General features: G+C 47.3%; 1 protein-coding gene and 1 long non-coding RNA gene across 3 annotated transcripts in view; one reads left to right on the top strand and one right to left on the bottom strand.

The window, feature by feature from the left end:
• Nucleotides 1–2039: 2039 nt before the first annotated feature.
• On the bottom strand, nucleotides 2040–14624 carry LOC102147373 (uncharacterized). The gene is made up of 3 exons (XR_289782.4): nucleotides 14336–14624; nucleotides 3747–3805; nucleotides 2040–2229 (listed from the first exon to the last, which is right to left on the bottom strand). It is a non-coding gene; the product is annotated as an uncharacterized lncRNA (long non-coding RNA).
• Nucleotides 14625–14772: 148 nt separating this feature from the next.
• The window catches only part of GLIS1 (GLIS family zinc finger 1), a 213256-nt gene continuing 210065 nt past the window's right edge, over nucleotides 14773–17963 (top strand). For both annotated transcript variants that reach the window (XM_023629735.2, XM_070259934.1), the window contains exons 1-2: nucleotides 14773–14868; nucleotides 15875–16173. In XM_023629735.2, coding sequence (XP_023485503.1) covers nucleotides 15915–16173 — 259 coding nt within the window. In that variant the 5' untranslated portion in view covers nucleotides 14773–14868; nucleotides 15875–15914. The remainder of the gene's footprint in view (nucleotides 14869–15874; nucleotides 16174–17963) is intronic.

Raw genomic sequence — 17963 nt, forward strand, 5'->3', positions numbered from 1 at the left:
AAAAAAAAACCAAAAAGTAGGTTTCACACTATTGGTATTTGTTTGAACTGAATTCAGTTTATCATCAGTGCCTTAGGGTTTTTAGAAACTCAGGGTCTCAGACTTAGTGTTACAAAAGCCAGGCAGGTGATGTGATGTGTGAGGCCAGCAACATGGGAACACAGCAAACTGGCGAGCACACACCCCAACTAAAGGGATGGCTGCTGCTGCTGTGTGGCCCTCTGCTGATGGTGCTGTGGGAGAATGCTTGCCTGGCATGTCTAGATCTCCCCATTTGCTTATAAGAAGGCAGAAATTCAGATTTTGATGTGAAATTTCCATTTTTAAAGTGTTGGAAACTAATTAATTAAAAGCAAAATACAGTGAGTGCCAAAGCAAACTACACCACCCTATGGCTGCTAGTTTGTAACCTCTGTTTTATTTCACACCTTAAGAGGTGGGAATGTGTTTTGTGTCTAAATAGCCAGCCAATAGACTCGAGCAGCCTCTTCCCTCGAGCATATTTCTGCCTGAAGAAAAGAGCTGTGAGTGCTCCCTGACAGGATTTCTGGGTCATATCTGTAAGAGGTTTGCAGGGCTGTGTAAAGCCTTCTTTCTAGCTGGCTGTTTACCCCAGCTGAATCAGACATGTGTTCCCAAAGATTTTTTTCCTCCTTTTGTTGTAATATTCTTAATGATGCATCCTGACTTTTTCACTCTGTTTTCCACACATTTGTCACCACTTCTGCTTTTGGATCTTCATGCTGGAAAATCTGAGGCTTACATGGAAGATTGATTTTTAATGCCCCTTGCGTTGTTTTTCAGCTGTAACATTTGCATGCAATTATGACATTTTAAAAATAGGACACCATGGGGTTTGAAAAAAAGAATCTTCTGGGCGGATGAGCAAATGGAAAGGCCAGCCTTTAGTTTTGTTAACATCCCAATTACATCGTGGTAACCCTTGTGACGATTTCTGTCTCTTGTAATGCAACACCTGATTTTTGTTCCAGGCACAGGGACCAAGCCTGGCTGACTCAGCCCTTGCTCAATCGTGCGAGTTGGTTGGAAAGCGCTTGCGTCCCACTGGCCAGCAGAGGTCACTGTTTCAAAGTTGTTGGGAGAAAAATTGTCTACAGTCCACACCACTTCTCTTTTGTTTGGGGAGGTTGAATAAAATAATCCTGGTGGGAGACTTTTTTTTTTATTAATGTTATGATAGATTACAACCTTGTGAGATTTCAGTTGTACATTTTTGTTAGTCATGTTGTGGGTACACCTCTTCCCCCTCTGTGCCCTCCCCCCACCCCCCCTTTTCCCTGATAACCACCGATCAGGTGGGAGACTTTTTATTCACACTTTTCTGTATTTTCCAAATGTTCTTTAAAAAATCAAAATTTTAATTTATTACATTTAAGGGTGCTGAAGGCTTGAGTGGGCGTCTGTTGAGAGTTGCCCATGGAGGGCTAACAGCTACCGTTACAGGCACGTCTAGGGACTGGGCTCTGTGCTCCCCACTCCACCATCATCCTTCACGGCCGGCCGTCTTCCAGGGCTGTTGTGAAGTTTCCCTTAGTTTTCTGGACGAGGAGCCTGGGCGAGCAGAAGTGAGATGATTTGCCTACGGACACGCAACTAGTGGAGAAGGGGTTCAGATGCAGGGCCATCTGTCCTCAAAGCCAGACTCCTGATTTTCTCGGGAGCTGTACTTTTTTCCCAAAGAAGAAATATTTTAGCAACTTGAAGCAACAGTCACCAAGAATGCGTGAGAGGAGTATGTAGTTTTGAAGCAAAACCTTACTTTTCTTTCTTCGCAAATCTCAGCCTATTTTCTGGAAGAAGCTAGACTTTACTTCTTGGTCTTTGAAAATGGGAACTGTGATGTTCTGTCAGGCTTTGCTCCTTCTCCACAGGCAAACAAATATTAGTGATACATTATCTCCAGAAATATCTCAAGCTTAAGACCTAGTTAGTAACGTTTACTAAAAAGATTTCTTATTTCGATTTACAAGTCCAACAGAAAACTTTGACAAGAAATAGACTGTGAATGAAAAGATAAATCTGTTTTAGTGGGTTTTTATTTATTCACGTTTTAATCATGAATAAATCACCAGGATTTTCCATAAAGCTGGAGAGTTACGAGAGGACAGCTGTGTTCATCTCCGGCTAGTGCCTGGTCAGTCTGACCCCTGTTCTCACTAAGGACGTCATGTGAGAACTGGAAGAGAAGGCCTGGTGTCTTCTGGGCTGCTGTAAAAGGACATTTGGTTCTGGAGTCAGTCCCACACATTGGCCTGTGCTGCGCATCATTCTTTCAAATTTTGAAATGTTTTGTAGTTGCAATTAACTATAATTATTATTATTAGAACAGAAAACTATATTACTTTACATTATTTTAGGTCATCTTAATTAATAAGATGGAGCTGGCTTATTTTTGTTGTCAACAAATATTCAACAAGTCTTCCCAGGGGGAGCAAGTAGCTCAGAGTAGCAAAACCATGGCTCTGGTGGGGGGAGAGCAACAATGAATATAAGCAAACGTCCCAGGGTGGTGAGTATTCTGAAGAACGAGTGGACAGAAGGTAGTGGGGTGGGACTCTAGATAGGGCGGTCAGGCCCCCCGATGAAGTGATGTTTGGCCAGAGGCCTGAAGGAGGTAAGAGAGAATATGTGGATTCTTGGGGGAAGAGTTCCAGAAAGCAGAAGGACCCCGAGACCGGAGCATGCCTGGTAAGTTCAAGGGTAGCAAGGAGGGCAGAGGGGCTGGGCATGGCTGGGAAGGGGAGGGTGGGTGAGGGCAGAGACGCAGCGGGACCGGATCTGGTAGGCGATGGTAAGGACTTTGCTCTAACTCTGAGTCAGGGCAGCCGTTGGAAATTTCTGAATAACGGCCTACTTATGTTTTAAAAAATTAAATCTGGCTGTTCTGTGGAAAACAAACTGGGGAGAGGGGTGGCAGGTAAGAATGAAAGCAGAGGAAGCACTTAGGCTACTGCTGTAAGCAGGTGACCGGACCCGGAGTGATGGGAGTGATGGCAGCGAAGGCGATGAGGAGCAGGCAAGGCGGAGGCTGTGCTGAAGATGGAGGTGACAAGAATTGCCGGTGGAATGGTTGGGGGGTGTGAAAGAAAACAAGTCGTTAATATTGACTTGGGGGTTTTGGCCCGAGCACTTGGTAGAATGAAATTGCCATTTACTGAGCTGGAAGAGGGATGGGTTTATAAGGGGGCAAGTGAGATGGGTTAATTAAGTCTGGCTGCATATAACTGAAAAACTCAAAATAATGGTGGCTTAAGTAACACAGAATTTTTTTTTTTTCCACGTAAAAGAAGATCCAAAATAGGCTGTCTCAGGGTGACTTCCTGAGGATATCAGGGATTCAGGCTTATTCTAGCTCTCTGCTTAACTAGCCCCAAGATGTCTTCATCCTCATGGTCCCACGTGGCTGCTAGAACTACAGCCATCATATCTGCATTCCAGGCAACAAGAAGGAAGAAGAGAAGGGAGAATGGTGTACCCTTTCCCTTTTACGGAGACTCCCTTAGAGTCTACACAATTACCTTTGCATCTCATTGGCTGAAGTGTAGTCACATGGGCACATCTGGCTGCAAGGAAGTCTGGGAAATGTACTTTAGAGGTTACACGTAACCCCTAAATAAAATGGGCGTTTTTTTACTGGGGCTCTGAATGAATGTTAAGGTAGGCGACCTGCAGTCTGTTCTCCACACTCTGGAGTTTGATTTTGGAAGAAATGAGTTCACACTTACCTCTGGCACTCTCTATCCATGTGACTTTGAGCTAAGATTCCATCACTAAACTGTTTCAACTGCAAAACAAAAGAATTGGTTTTTAAGTTCCCTTCTAACTGTAACATTGCATGGATTTTGAGTTTGTCCTATAGTAAGGTAAGTGTAGTGTTCATAAAAGGGGTAAGTCTGAAGAAAAGACTAACAAGAAGATGTCTATCAAATGTCTTTCAAATTGATTTTTCTAATTGATTCATTTGAAACTTATTCATGAATACAGTTCCTTCTCTTTTTCAGAATGCTTTCTGCATATAGGTATAGATGATTTCAGTATATGCTTGAAAAAAAGCTTATGAATTACATAATACTAGTGTGTACTGGATGAATTTGTTATTTTACAATAAAAATTTTTAATAAAAATGTATAATGAATTATCCCATTTCTTGCTCCATATATACATTTGTTGTAGCCTCTCATCAATTTTTTGACCTGTTCAATCAGTGTAGTACATGTGTTCGAATCCACACGCTTCTGCTTATCTCCCACACACACGGGAAGTCTGTGCGTTCAACGGGCCTGCAGTTTACTATTGGGAATACAACAGGACACAGATGCGTACATATTAAGGCAGAAAGGCAGCGCTCTGCGAGGGGCCGTGTGTGGTGAAGGGGCCATTTGCGGTGAGCCCTGGAGATCTGGATGGGTCCTGGGGAGAGTCATCAGCCATGACGGTATTCTAGATGAAAGGAAAGGAACCATCAGGCAACAGAGAATGTTCCAGTCCAGTTGGAGATGAGACATGGTGACACGATGGAAGATCATGATGCTTAGGGTCAAGCAGACCCAGGGCTGAGCCTGAATCGGCCCCTTGCTAGCTGAGACCTGGGGCAAATCACTTAACTTATTTGGGCTTCCTTTTCCTCATCTGTAGTGGGAGACAGTACCACCTCCTTCATAGGGTTGTTGTCTGTACTGAACGTATATGTGTAGTGTCATCTGCAGTAACTTATGTAGAAGAACCTGCCACAGGGCATGGTGTTCTGTGCTGCTGAAAATCACAGGTCCTTCTCCTATATGGATAACTGATACTGTGCCTCAGATCTTTTCAAGCTGTCAAGTCTTACTGTCCTCATTAGCAGCATTTGATGTGCATTTTATATTAAGTCCGATTCTGTTTCTCTACAAATACAGAGCCATGCTGAAAACCAACTAAAGTTTCTATGGAAAAGCAGCTGCATAGCAATGAGAGTGAGGAAAGGGTATAACTTAGTGGCCTGGTAATTGTGGCATCTTTGCTTCCAGAAACCAGTATTAAGGATGAAGGATGCCTCGGGCCACCCAGGGGAAGTTCCAAACTCTAAAACTGCTGTTCTTCCAAACACCCGGCCACTCCGTTCCCTTCCCTCCCATCCCCCAAGCTTGTCAAGTGTACTTCCTAAGTAAAGCTGCATTCCAGCCCCTTCTCCTCGTCTCCACCAACCCCTGGCTCCTTGGCATCTCTTTTCCGGACTTCTGACTATTCCTACAGCGTCCACTCTGGCCTTTTCTCAATCTATTTTCCTCACAACAGCTAGAAGGATATTTTCAGAACAGATCTGATCATGCCAGTCTCCAGCCTGAAATCCTTCACTGACTGGATCCAGGCCTTTTCCTTCCCCCATCTCATGTGGTGCCCTGGCTCCTCGCTCCGCTGCTCCAGACACATGCCCTTCTTTGCCAGCTGGAAGGGGTCTTAGTTCCTCTAGTCTCAAGACTTTCGCATGTTCTTCTCCATCTGGCTTGGACAGCTCTTCCTCAGCTCTGCAACCAGTAACGTATTCTCTTAGATTCTGGTGTAGTCATCACCTCCTCAGGGAAGCCTTCCTCGACCCTTTAGACTCTCGTAAGCCTCCGACCCCCTCCCCACTCCATGTCTTCTCACAGCGTGGATATTCCTCCTTCAGGGCCTTGTCACTGTTGGTGAGTATGCACACATTTGTACGATGAGGTGAATATCCTGTGTCTGCCACCAGTCGGAGGCTCCAGGAGTCCCTGACACCTAGTACAGCACCCGGCGCGTGGTAGGTGCTCAGTATTGTTGGATGAGGATGGAGGGTGCTCCAGGATACGAATCTTGGTGCTTCCTCCCTGCACTCTTAGCCATTCTCTTCTGACCTCTCTGAGTTTCTAGAGGGCCTGCACGTCCTTCAGTAACTCCATCATCCAGTTTATGAACTTAGGCATTTATTCAACCATCCTTCACCGAGTGAATAGGCACCAGGCACTGTGCTCGGTGCTAGGACTACAGTGACAAATAAAACAATTCCTGGCCCCAAAGAGCCAGGGGCACTGAGAAGGCTTTAAGCTGGGGGAGCAACATGGTTGGCTCAGTGATTTAGGAAGACCATTCTGGCTGCCGGGAGTAGGATGGATTGGAGGGGCCGGGCTGGAGGCAGGGACACCCAGCCCGGAAGCTGGTCCAGTGATTCAGGCTAGAAATGCTGAGGCCTGACGACAGCCACAACTGTGGAGATAGAGAGAAGGGGCAGTTACAGAAGGTACGTAGGAGGCAGGAATCACAGGCCTTAGTTTCTGAATATGGGTGGAGGGAGAGAAAGGAGCCCAGGATGACTCCTAGGATCCCAGCCTGGTGGTATCAGCATTGTGTAAGAGAAAACACAGGATGAGGAGGGGAGAAAGAAGAAGCAGAGGGAGAGGAAATTCCTTTCGTAGAATTTGGCTTCTCAAGCCATCTAACAGTTTGTATTTCTAGAGAGTGTCTCATTAACCTGGAGCTTCATTCAGAAGAGACTCAACTTTTAGGAATAATCACATTGACTCTTGTTTGTTTTCAATTTGCATACAGTACAATTCACAGAGTACAGGTCTCTAAGTTTTGACAAGTGTGTAGAGTCATGTACACTCCACACCGTCAGGATACAGAACAGTTGTGCCACCGCCCCTCCTCCCGCAAATTCCCTCCTTCCTTCCTAGTCGTATCTGTCCCAGTCCTTAACTTCTGGAACCGCTGATCTTTACAGCTTCGCCTTTCCCAGAATGCCACATGATGGAATCATGCAGGACGTAGACTTCTGAGACTGGCTGCTTTTACTGAGCACAGGGCACGTGAGATTCATCCATGTTGTTATGTATATCAATAGTTTATTCCATATTATTACTGAGTAGCATTCCATTCTGTGGATTTACCACACTTTACTCTTTCTGCAGTTGAGGGACATTTGGTTTCCCATTTTTGAGGATTACAAATGAAGCTGCCAAAAATCTTCATGTACAAGTTTTTGTGTAAATGTAGGATAAATATTGGGAGTGGGATTGCTGGCTCGTATGGGTTGTATGGTAAGTATTATGTTTAACTTTATAAGAAATTATCAAACTGATTTCCAAAGTGGTTTTGCCTTTTTGCAGTTCCACCAGCAATGTCTGAGCGTCCCGGTTGCTCCACATCCTTCTCAGTATTTAATATTGTCAGTTTTTTATTTTATTTTTAATTTTGACCATTCTAATAGGTGTGTAGTGGTCTCTCATTATGCTTATAATTTGCATTCCCTGATGCTGAGCATATTTTCGTGCACTTAGTCTACATCTGCATATTTTCTTTGGTGAAGTATCTGTTCAAATCTTTTGCCCATTTAGAAATTTGGTTGTTCTCTTTTTATTAAATTGTAAGAGCTTTTTATACATTTTGAATACAAGTCATTTTTGGATATATGATATTGTATCATATATATTATACATACATATATATGTATATCATATATCAAATATAATATATATGTATTATAATACTTATAGGACATAAATATTATATTGTTGGATATATGATTTGTAAATATTTATTCTCCCAGTCTGTGGCTTGTCTTTTCATTCTTTTAACAGTCAATATCTTTTGCAGAGCAAGAATTTTTAATTTTTGATGAAGTCCCATTTAATATTTTTTTAATTTTATGGATTGTGCTTTTGGCATCATATCTATTCACTTTTTACCTAACCCTAGATCACAAAGATTTTTTCTATGTTTTCTTCGAGAAATTGTAGCTTTGCCTTTTGATGCATTTTGAGTTAATTTTTGCAGAGTGTGAAGGATAGGTCGAGGTCCATGGTTTTGCATATGTGTGTGCATCTGTTCCAGCACTGTTTGTTAAAAGACTGCCCTTTCTCCACTGAATTACTTTTGTAGCTTTGACAAAAGCATGTGGCCGTATGTGGGTTCCCTAGAACATGGAATATTCTGTTCCACTGATCTCTGTGTATATCCTTTGGCAAGACCACACTGTGTTGATTACAGGAGCTTGACAGTGAGTTTTAGAATCAAGCCTGAGTCCTCCACTTTTGTTCTTCTTTTCCAAAGTTGTTCTGGCTATTCCAGTTCCTCTCCCTGTCCAAAGAAATTTTAGAATCAGCTTGTTGATTTCTAGTAGAAAATCCTGCTGGGATTTTGATGGAAGTTATGTTGAATCTCCCTTTAGATTAATATGGGGAGAACTGACATCTTAACAATATTCAGTCTTCCAAACCATGAACGCAATATGCTTCTTCATTTATTTGCATCTTCTTTGATTTCTTTCATCAGAGTTGTGTGGTTTTAAGCGTACAGATTCTGCACATATTTTGTTAGCTTAATATCTAACTGTATCATTTTCCACTGCTATTGTAAACGGTATTTTAAAAACTTTGTTTCTATTTGTTTATTGCTAGTACATAAATACAGTGGATTTTTGTATATTAACCTTACATCCTGCAACCTAGATAAACTCATTTATTAGTTCTAGGAGCTTTTTTTGGGGGGGGAGGGGGTAGGTTCCATGGGATTTTCCACACAGATGATCTTGTTGCCTGCCAATGGAAGTTTTTACTTCTTTCTTTCCAACCTGTGTGCCTTTTTTTTCGTGCCTACTGCACGTGCTAGGACTTCCAGTGTGACGCTGAACAGGAATAGTGAAAGCAGACATCCCTACCTTGTCCTCGATCTTAGGGGAAGCAGTCTCTCCCACCAAGCGCAGTTAAACAAGTGATGTTAGCTGTAGGGTTAGTTTTGTTTTTGTCTTTGTAGATGCCCTTATCTAGTTAACAAAGTTTCTTTCTATTCCTAGTTTAAGTCGGTTCTTATTCTGTAGTCGCATATGAATTTTTATCTAAAACATCCTCTTTGGCCCTTTGTGACTGTGCTCTATACTGGGATTCTTCAGGTTTTTTCATTTTGTTTTGTTTTTAAAAGAGCATCTTCAACTTATAAGATGAATTCTAGATGGTAGGAAAACTAAGTTGGGTATTTCGTTAATCATCATCATCACGTCTCATTTTCTGGTTGATTTTATATTTTTCCACCCTCTCATTGAGTCTCCACGGGAGCCCTGGTGGGTCAGGTACTACCGTCTTTGTTTGGCAGGTGTATATCGAGGAACCAGGGATGGTGACTTGCTCATGTCCCTCAGCCTGACAGCACCAGAGCCACGACCATTATGGAAGCCATTTTGTGGACTGCCCCCAGTGAAAGCCCTGAAATGCAGTGAAGGAAGCCCAGGCTTTGGACTCAGGCAGATAATCTTTTTAATTTTAATTAAATTAAAGAAATTTTTATTGCCGTGAAATTCACATAACATAAAGTTCACCACTTAAAAGTGAACAAATCAGTGGCATTTAGTACATTCACAATGTTATGCAACCACCACCCCTGTCCAGTTCCAAAAAATTTTCATTATCTCAAAAGGAAAACTATACCCACTAAGCGGATACTCCCCATTGGTCCTTCCCCCACCTCTGTCAACCACCAATCTGCTTTCTGTGTCTGTAGACTTCCCTATTTTGGGTATTTCCTATAAGTGGAACCATACAATATGCGACCTTTTTATCTAGCTTCTTTCACTTAGCATAATATTTTTGAGGTCCATCCATGTTGTAGCATGTATCAGTACTTCATCCCTTTTTTATGGCTGAATAATATTCCATTGTATGAATATATACCACAATTTGTTTATCTATTCATCCACTGATGAACATTTGGATTGTTTCCACAACAATGCTCTTTTGCGTATATACCTGGGAGTGGAATTGCTGCGTCATACGGCAATTCTATGTTTAACTTTTTGAGGAACTGTCAAACTGTTTTCCACAATGGCTGATTTCCCACCAGCACTGTTTGAGGGTTCCAATTTCTCCACATTCTTGCTAACATTTGTTATTTTCTGTGGTTTTCTTTAAACTGATAGCCATCTTAATGGGTGTGAAGTGGTATCTCGTGGTTTTGATTTGCATTTCCCTAATGACTATAATGTTGAGCATCTTTTCGTGTACTTGTTGGCCATGTGTATATCTTCTTTGGAGAAATGCTATTCAAGTCCTTTGCCCATTTTGATTGGGTTGTTTTTGTTGTTGAGTTGTAGGAGTTCTTTATATATTCTGGATACTAGACCCTTATCAGGTATATTATTTGCAAATATTTTCTCCCATTCTGTAGGTTTCCTTTTCACTATCTTCATAATGTCCTTTGATGTGCAAAAATTTTTAATTTTGATGAAGTCCAATTTATCTATTTTTTCTTTTGTTGCTTGTTTTTTTTGGTGTCACATCTAAGAATCCATTTGCCAAATCCAAGGTCACAAAGATTACCTCTGTGTTTTCTTCTAGGTGTTTTATGGTTTTATCTTTTACATTTAGGAAGTTGATCCATTTTGAGTTACTTTTTGCATTTGGTGTAAGATTGGGATCCAACTTCATTCTTTTGCACGTGGATATCTAGTTGTCCCAGGACCATTTGTTGAAGAAACTATTCTTTTCTCAATGAGTGATCCTGGGACTCTTATCAAAAATCAGTTGGCCATGGTTGTATGGGAGACAGACACTCTTGACTGTGAGAACTTTGGCAAATAATTTCATTTTGAACTTTTATTTTCTCACCTATAAGATGGGGGAGGATAACCTCTTTCTCTCGGAGGTGTCAGGATGAAATGAGATCACATCTGGAGCATGTCAGTCACAGCATCTGGCACAAAGTAAGTTCCCCAGTGAATGTCAATTCTTCCCTTGCTGCAAGAAATAGAGGCGGGGTAAGCAGTGTTACAGCCATCCCCTCTATTCCTCCTTCTTATTCGTGTTTCCAGGACACAGGAGACCCTAGACATAGAAATGTCTGTTTTTGCCTCCACTGTTTGCTGAGTATATCTTACACCCTTGGACAGAGATGGCGGGGAGGAAGGTCACAAGAAGTGCTTAGCTAGGAATACAGGCCGGCAAATGAAATGGTGGTCAGTCTTTAATAATTCAATCAGCACTCAATAAACATTTACCTAGTGCTGACTTTGTGCCAGAATCTGTTACAAATGCAAAAGGCTGCCCCTGCTCTCAGAGAGCTCTCAGTCTAGAGGGAGAGACAGACTGTTAAGTAGGTAGTTATAAAACAGTACAATACGTTCTGAGATAGAATGAAGCACATATAGAACGAAGCTGTAAGAGTGTGCAAGAATTCTAGCCAGAGGACTCAGGGAAGCCTTCTGGGAAAAAGTGATGCTTCAGCTGGATAATAAATGATTCATAGGAAGGAGCAGAAAGGTAGACTAGAGGGAAAAGTGTTAGCACAGGAAACATCACATACAAAGCTATGAAGGCATGAGTATACGTTCTGGGTTCTAGGAGATGAAAAATATTCTAAGGTGCCTGGAACACAGGAGAGGGCTAAGGGGTGGGTTGAGAAAATGGTTTGACTTTATTTAGGTGGTTATTGGGAGCTGTTAATGAGGTTTAAACAGGGAAGAGACGTGGCCGGATCTACATTAGAGAGATGGATAGGGAGACCAGTATGGAAAATGGATGACTGGGAAGAGGATGAGGCTGGAGGCAGGGAGATGAGTTGGGAAGAAGTGCAGTGGTGAGGATGGAGAGGAGGGGCATTGTCAGGTGGATTCATGGCAAATCAGATATGGGAGTGTGGGAGAGGCCGACTCTCAGATTTCTGACTCGGGGATTTGGCCATGTGGCCATTCACAGGAGTGAGGAACAAAGAGAAGAAAAAATGATGTTTGCTTTTGCAGATGGATCCAGGTGGAGATAGCCAGTAGACAGACCATAGGTGGGACTGGAGGGTAAAAGAGAGTTTGAGCAGGAACAGGGTTAGTATAAAAAAATCACACAGGGGGCTGGCCCCGTGGCCACGTGGTTAAGTTCGGCGCTCCGCTGCAGGCGGCCCAGTGTTTCGTTGGTTTGAATCCTGGGCACGGACATGGCACGGCTCATTAAGCTATGCTGAGGCAGCGTCCCACATGCCACAACTAGAAGGACCCACAGCGAAGAATATACAACTATGTACTGGGGGACTTTGGGGAGATAAAGGAAAAAAAAATAAAATCTTTAATCACTGGTACTTGACCCCAGTTTAAAAAAAAAAAAATCACACAGGATTGTCTGGTCTGCTAAACGGAGAAGTGAGTTTTATTTGTTTTGATTTGTTTTGTTCTTGACAATTAAAATATTAATGAGTTTTATTTTAATACCAAAAGTATAAAGAAAAAAATACTGCCCATAATCTCACTGCTCAAATAACCCCTGTTGAAAGAGAGAGAGGAGAATATAAATTGTTTCAAAATACAAGCAGTTGGGAGAAGTATAAGATGAAAAGTTCAGGCCTCCCCCGAGTCCTCCATTCCCTCAATCACTGTTAACACTTTCTTGTGTTTCCTTCTAGGAAGAAAATGCATATACCCACTGGGTTCGGTACACCCCTGAAGGGGTCCCGCTGCATGCCGTGTTTAAGAGGTCTGTTCTATTGAGCAGATTAACCTTCTCACTGCTTTGCCAGGCATCACAAACCCATCTGTCCTGAGGGGGGCGACCGGTGGGCCCCGCCATGGGAAGGCAGAGCTCCATGTGCCCGGCTCAGGCATGGGAGCGGGGTCAGGGCAAGTGCTCAGGTAAGACGAACCGAACGACCTGCTGCCGCACCGTGGAAATTTGGCCGGCCTTTGCGTGCAGCTCCAGTTGGTGAAGTGACTTCCTCAGTCAATGTGTTCTGAGTTCTGACAAGTGTGCAGTGCTGTGTGTGGGTGGTGGGGGAGGGAAGGCGGAGGACTGGGCTCCTGGCCTCACCAAAGGGCAGAAGTGGAAAGGCCAGAGATCTTCCAACCCTCTCACTTTTTGAGGAGGAAACTGAGGTCCACAGTGAGGTTATGATTTTCCTAAAGCCACATGGCCTGTTGGTCCCAGAGCCAGCTCTGGGGCCTCAGAAGGTTGAGGGGCGGGATAGGAGCCCCTGGTGGCCTTCTGGAGGGTTGGTGAGCTACTCTCACTCTTTTCTACCCCTCTCCTCCTGCCATAAAAGTAGCAACAACCCCCAATTCCAAATCCCCAGACAGAGGTGAGACCTTGGAGATGCCCTGTGCAGCCCTTGGCCCTTGACCTCTGTGTAACTGGGCGGGGTTGGCTGACATCCTGTTCCTATTAGAGGCCGTGAAGCTGGTGAAGGAGGAAGAGCACTGGACTGGGAGTCAGGAAGCCTGGACTCCAGTGGCGGCTCTGCAACACCCCACCATATTGCTACAGGCCGTCACATCCTCTCTCCTCTGAATGTGAGGGCGGCTCTAACTAAATCTCCCAGGACCTTCCCACCATTATTGCTCTCTAATTGTCAGATGCTATATTTAATCAATTACAGGAAATCGGATTTCAGGATTCTGGGATTCTGGCATCCTGGTGTTCCAAGATCCCTGGGATGCTGCTTGAGGTATCTCAGTCTGTGCAGGCTCCTGTGTTGGGAGACCTGCCCTGTTGTGTAGCATGGAGGGGCTGGATCCATATACATGTTCCAATTTGAGACCAAGGCCAAAGAGACCAGACCCGCCCTTCAAAGAGTGCAGAGCCAGGCAGCACCTCGCGGCCGGCCGCGCAGGTCCCCAGCAGACGGGGCAGAGGAGGAAGTGGGCAGGAAATGCAGAGACCGCCTCAGGGCCTCGCTGCATCGCCAGCAGCCCTGACAGGTGGGCTGGGCCGGCTGAACAACCCGGTTTTACACAGGAGGAAACTGAGGCTCAGAGAAGGGAACTGAGCCACGGCTTCCGGTCGCTGTGAAGTCTTGTCCTTTGTCCGCTGTTCTTTCCACCCCTTGGGCAGGGCTCCCTGAGACACTGCTATTAGTGAGGGGACCCCAGAACGCAGTGGAGCAGGGTCAGACGAGTGGGTCTCCACCCCGAGGCCTGTAAGCATCTGCTGGGAGCGCACTAAAATCTAGGCGCTGGCACCCCACCCCCAGACAGGTTCACAGATTCAACGGGAGTATTCTCTAGCTGAGATCCGCGCATTTGCTTTTGTTCGTCTTTTTTTTTTTTTTTTTTAAGGAAGATTGTCGCCGAGCTAACATCCGTGCCAATGTTGCTCTGTTTTGTAGTGGGACGCCGCCTCAGCACGGCTGATGAGCGGTGCGCAGGTCCGTGCCCAGGATCCGAACCCCGGCACCCGCCGCCAAAGCGGAGCGCCGAACCCAACCACTACGGCCCGGCCCAGCCCCTGCTTGTTTCTCTTTTAACCTCGGAGTTGGAGACCCTGTCGCCAGGATTCTTTCCGATGAGAAACACCACAAAATCAAAAACGTAAAACAAGTGGTCCGAGGCCTGGGCTCGGGTCCCCACCTTGCTGCCGGCTCCCCGTGAAATCGGTGCGAGGTCCCGAGCGAGCGGGTCGGATTCGGCAAGAAGACCGTGAAGGCGCTTTCTCGTGTGTCGCCCCCGCGCCAGCAGGTCGCCCGTTCCCCTCCGACGGGGAGAACCCTGACCGGGGCCAGGGGGAGGGTGCCGCGCCGGCCCCCGGGAGACGCGGGGGGGACAGCGCGCGCGAGCCGGGCCGTCCTGACACTCCCCGCGCCCCGCCGGCCCGGCCGAAGACCGTGCCCGGCCTCCGCCGGCCGCGACGCCGCCTGTCAAACCTTCCGCCCGGCCCGCGCCGGCCCCGCCCGGCCCCCCGGCGACGGGGCCCCGCCCTCGCGCCGCCATTGGCCTCTGCGGGCGGCCGCCGCGCGCCAGTGGCCCGAGCGGCTGTCGGGCAGGCAGCGCCCCGCCCCGCCCCCGGAGCCGCCCGGGACGCGGCGGCCGCGCGGCTGGGGGCTGCGGCGCCAGTGCAGGCGCGCCGAGCCGTGCGCCCCCGGAGCTGCGGCGGCCGCGGCGAGGTGAGAGGGCGCGCGGCCCGCCCGGGCGCCGGGCCGAGAGCTGAGACTGGCGTCCCAGCGACGCTCGAACCCGGGGAGCTTTGGGATGGCGCGGGGAGCGCCGAGGGGAAACGAGAGCCTGGGGGCCCCGGGCCCTCGACCCGGGAGGGGTGATGGAAGGGCCGAGGCTCTGGGGATGGGAACGCGGCGCGCGCGTGTGGAGTATGAGACAGTGCAACTGATGGTGTTGCTGAGGGTCTGAGCGGGTGAATGAGAGTGTGGTATGTGTGGCACGTCGTGTCCCCGAGTGTGCACTTGTAGGGGAGTGTGGTGTGCGTGAGAGCGGGCGTGCACGGGCGTTACTGACCTTGTGCGGGTTTGTGCGCGCGATGGGCTCATTTTCTCTGCTGCGCGCGCGAGTGTGCGTGACTCGGTGTGCGTGTGATGGGTTCGCGTCGCGGGAGTGAGCGTCCATCCGTGGACTCCCATTTTGGCCGTTTCGGTGGTCGTGGGTGAGTCTTGGAGGGTCTGCGTCCACGACCCGTGAGTGCGCAGTCCGCCATCCCCGCGCGCAGCCGGTGACCCACCCGTTGCAGTCTTCCCGGCTTTGCCAGAGCCCTGCCTTGGGAATCCTCGTTGCCACACGCTCGCGGTGTCACTGGATGACGCCCCACAGGCTCTCTCCCCTCTCCAGGCCTCAGTTTCCCCATTCGTCCAAAGAGGGCTGGTCTCGGTGGAGGCGGATTTGGGCGGGAGGGTGCAGGGGCTTCGCGGAATGCGCTGCGGCGGGGGTGGCCGGGGCCCTCAACACGCCAGGGGAGGAAGTACGAGCCACTCGTGCGCCCAAGAAGGGACTTTTACACGGGATCCGGCGGGTTTGTCGGGTTAGGGTAAGTGTGGTGGCGCTAACCCATTTTAGAGAGGAGAAATACACTGAGGGGCGGTGACCTGCCCAAACCTCGGCTCTGGGACCAGAAGGGGGCCGCTCCCCTCATTCTAACGCGCCTGTGCTGTCTCCCCTCCCCAGGAGCCCGGCGCGACCCCAGCAGCGCGCCCCGCCCGGCGCCATGCACTGCGAGGTGGCCGAGGCGCACTCGGACAAGAGGCCGAAGGAGGCCCCCGGCGCTCCGGGCCCCGGCCGCGGGCCCGCGGGCCTCGGCGCGCACATGGCCTTCAGGGTCACCGTGAGCAGCGGCGGCTGCGGGGACGGGGGCCCGCGCGACCTGCTGCCCCGGCCGCCCGCGCCGCCGCCGCGCGCCCACGACCTTCTCCGGCCCCGGAGCCCGCGAGACTATGGTCCGTCCAAGGCCGCCGCCGCCGGGAAGGGTAAGTCCGGCCCCGCCAGCGTGCCTGGCCCCGGGTGTGGAGAGTTCGGGCTGCCTGGCGTCCCCGCTGCACGCCTTTGGTGGGAGTCTCCGGAGAACTTGATGGAATTTTCTCCGGAGTTCATCACTTTCTCTCAACTTGTTTGGGACTCGCTTGTCGTTCGGAAATGATGCCAGTTTAGGAAGCATCTAATTTAAACTCCATAAACCCATTTTGGGGAAATGTGTGTATAGAAAGCTCAGATTACATAGTTTTGCTTCTGTTTCTGATAAAAGTTGTGTGCAACTTGTCAAAATCTCATTATAAATTTGGGTGAGTAGCAACTCAAGTATCACTGTCTTTGAGCCCGCTGAGGCATCCTATTTTGGAGTATTCCACCATCCCTAAATAAAAACCAGAGGCCTTCAGCGAGCGACACCCCTCCCCTCTTGGAACCTCAGTTTCCTCATCTGTCAAGTATGGAATTAATTATAGCTGATGATTTCTGGATTCCTGATGGAAAATTTTATGAATGTGTAATCTAGCCTGAGTCAAGTCCTGACTTAAAAAAATGGCTTTTCTATACTTAATGCTTCAGAAGCATCGTCTTTGGTCAAAAGTTTCTTTGCAGTCCCCTTCCTCTGCCCGCGGGGCTGGTGGGGATGAGGTGCAGGCCTCCTGTGGTTAATGGGTCAAAGTCAGCAATGATGCCTGGATTCTCATGAACGTGTTCTTCTCATCATGGTTAATTATTATTGAGCCATTATTTATAAGTTTCATGCTGACAGATAATTAACCAGAAATTGGGGAAATTGTTAAGGTGCTGGTCCCCCCCCCCCCTTTCTTTTCCTGGGAGAAACCAAGGCTTTGGGGTTTGATTATATTGGCATTTGGGACCTTTTGGCTCAATTTCCGGATGATCCTCAAGGAAGACAGAACAGTTTGTGTTTTATGGCTCTATAGGCATCAGCCCCAGAAAGTTAGAAAAGGTAGAGTGGCCTGCTTTTAGAGAGGAAAGCTCCTTCTGGGTAAAAAAAATACCCAACTTTCCAATTCAGGGGCTGGTAAAATGAAACAAACATAAATAGTTTTTTTCTTTTTGGTGAAAACCTCTGACTTCATAGGAGAGAACTATTTTTCATCTGGTTGTTTTAAATGTCAGTCTCTTTTCCAAGAGATAGCGATCAGTTTTTCAAAGGATAGATATAGGAAAAACACTGCCTTTAGAGCATTATTGCTGGAACGCGCATTGAGGCTCTCTCCTGCTAGGGAGAGAGGGGTGCTGCACAGCAGGACGCAAGTAATATTTGCTGCCCTGAGCTCCCTGGCTTGCCCCCTCCATACACAATCCTCCCTTAAACAGATACCCTCCTGCGACATTTTGCATTTAAAAAAATTGTAGCTGTCATCTGAAGCTCCACTTCTCCGCAGACCTAGTGAATGGCTCTCCCAAATGTGGCCTTTGTTGCCAGCCGTGGTTAGAGACCTTCCATCTGGATGTTTTGTGTATGATCTTCCTGCTTCCATTCCCCTAAACCGCAGTTGTTTTTATCCACCCCCCCATGTCTAAAATATGAGATCTTTAAGTCAGGATTTTATTTGGAAAAGGGCCGGGGTGGGGGATAAAAGGATGGAAGGCAGAACCTCTTCTTTGTACCCTAAGATGGTCATTCTGGTTTAGCTTTCTGTAAGAGGCTTCTAAAGTTTTCTTCACAGCCTCTGGGCGAGGCTGGTGGGGTAGGATTTACCAGACCCATTTGAAAGATGAGGAAACTGAGGCCTGAGGATGGAGGAAGTGTCTCATCTGTAAA

This window comes from Equus caballus, chromosome 2, assembly GCF_041296265.1.
Source record: "Equus caballus isolate H_3958 breed thoroughbred chromosome 2, TB-T2T, whole genome shotgun sequence".
Classification (NCBI taxonomy): domain Eukaryota; kingdom Metazoa; phylum Chordata; class Mammalia; order Perissodactyla; family Equidae; genus Equus; species Equus caballus.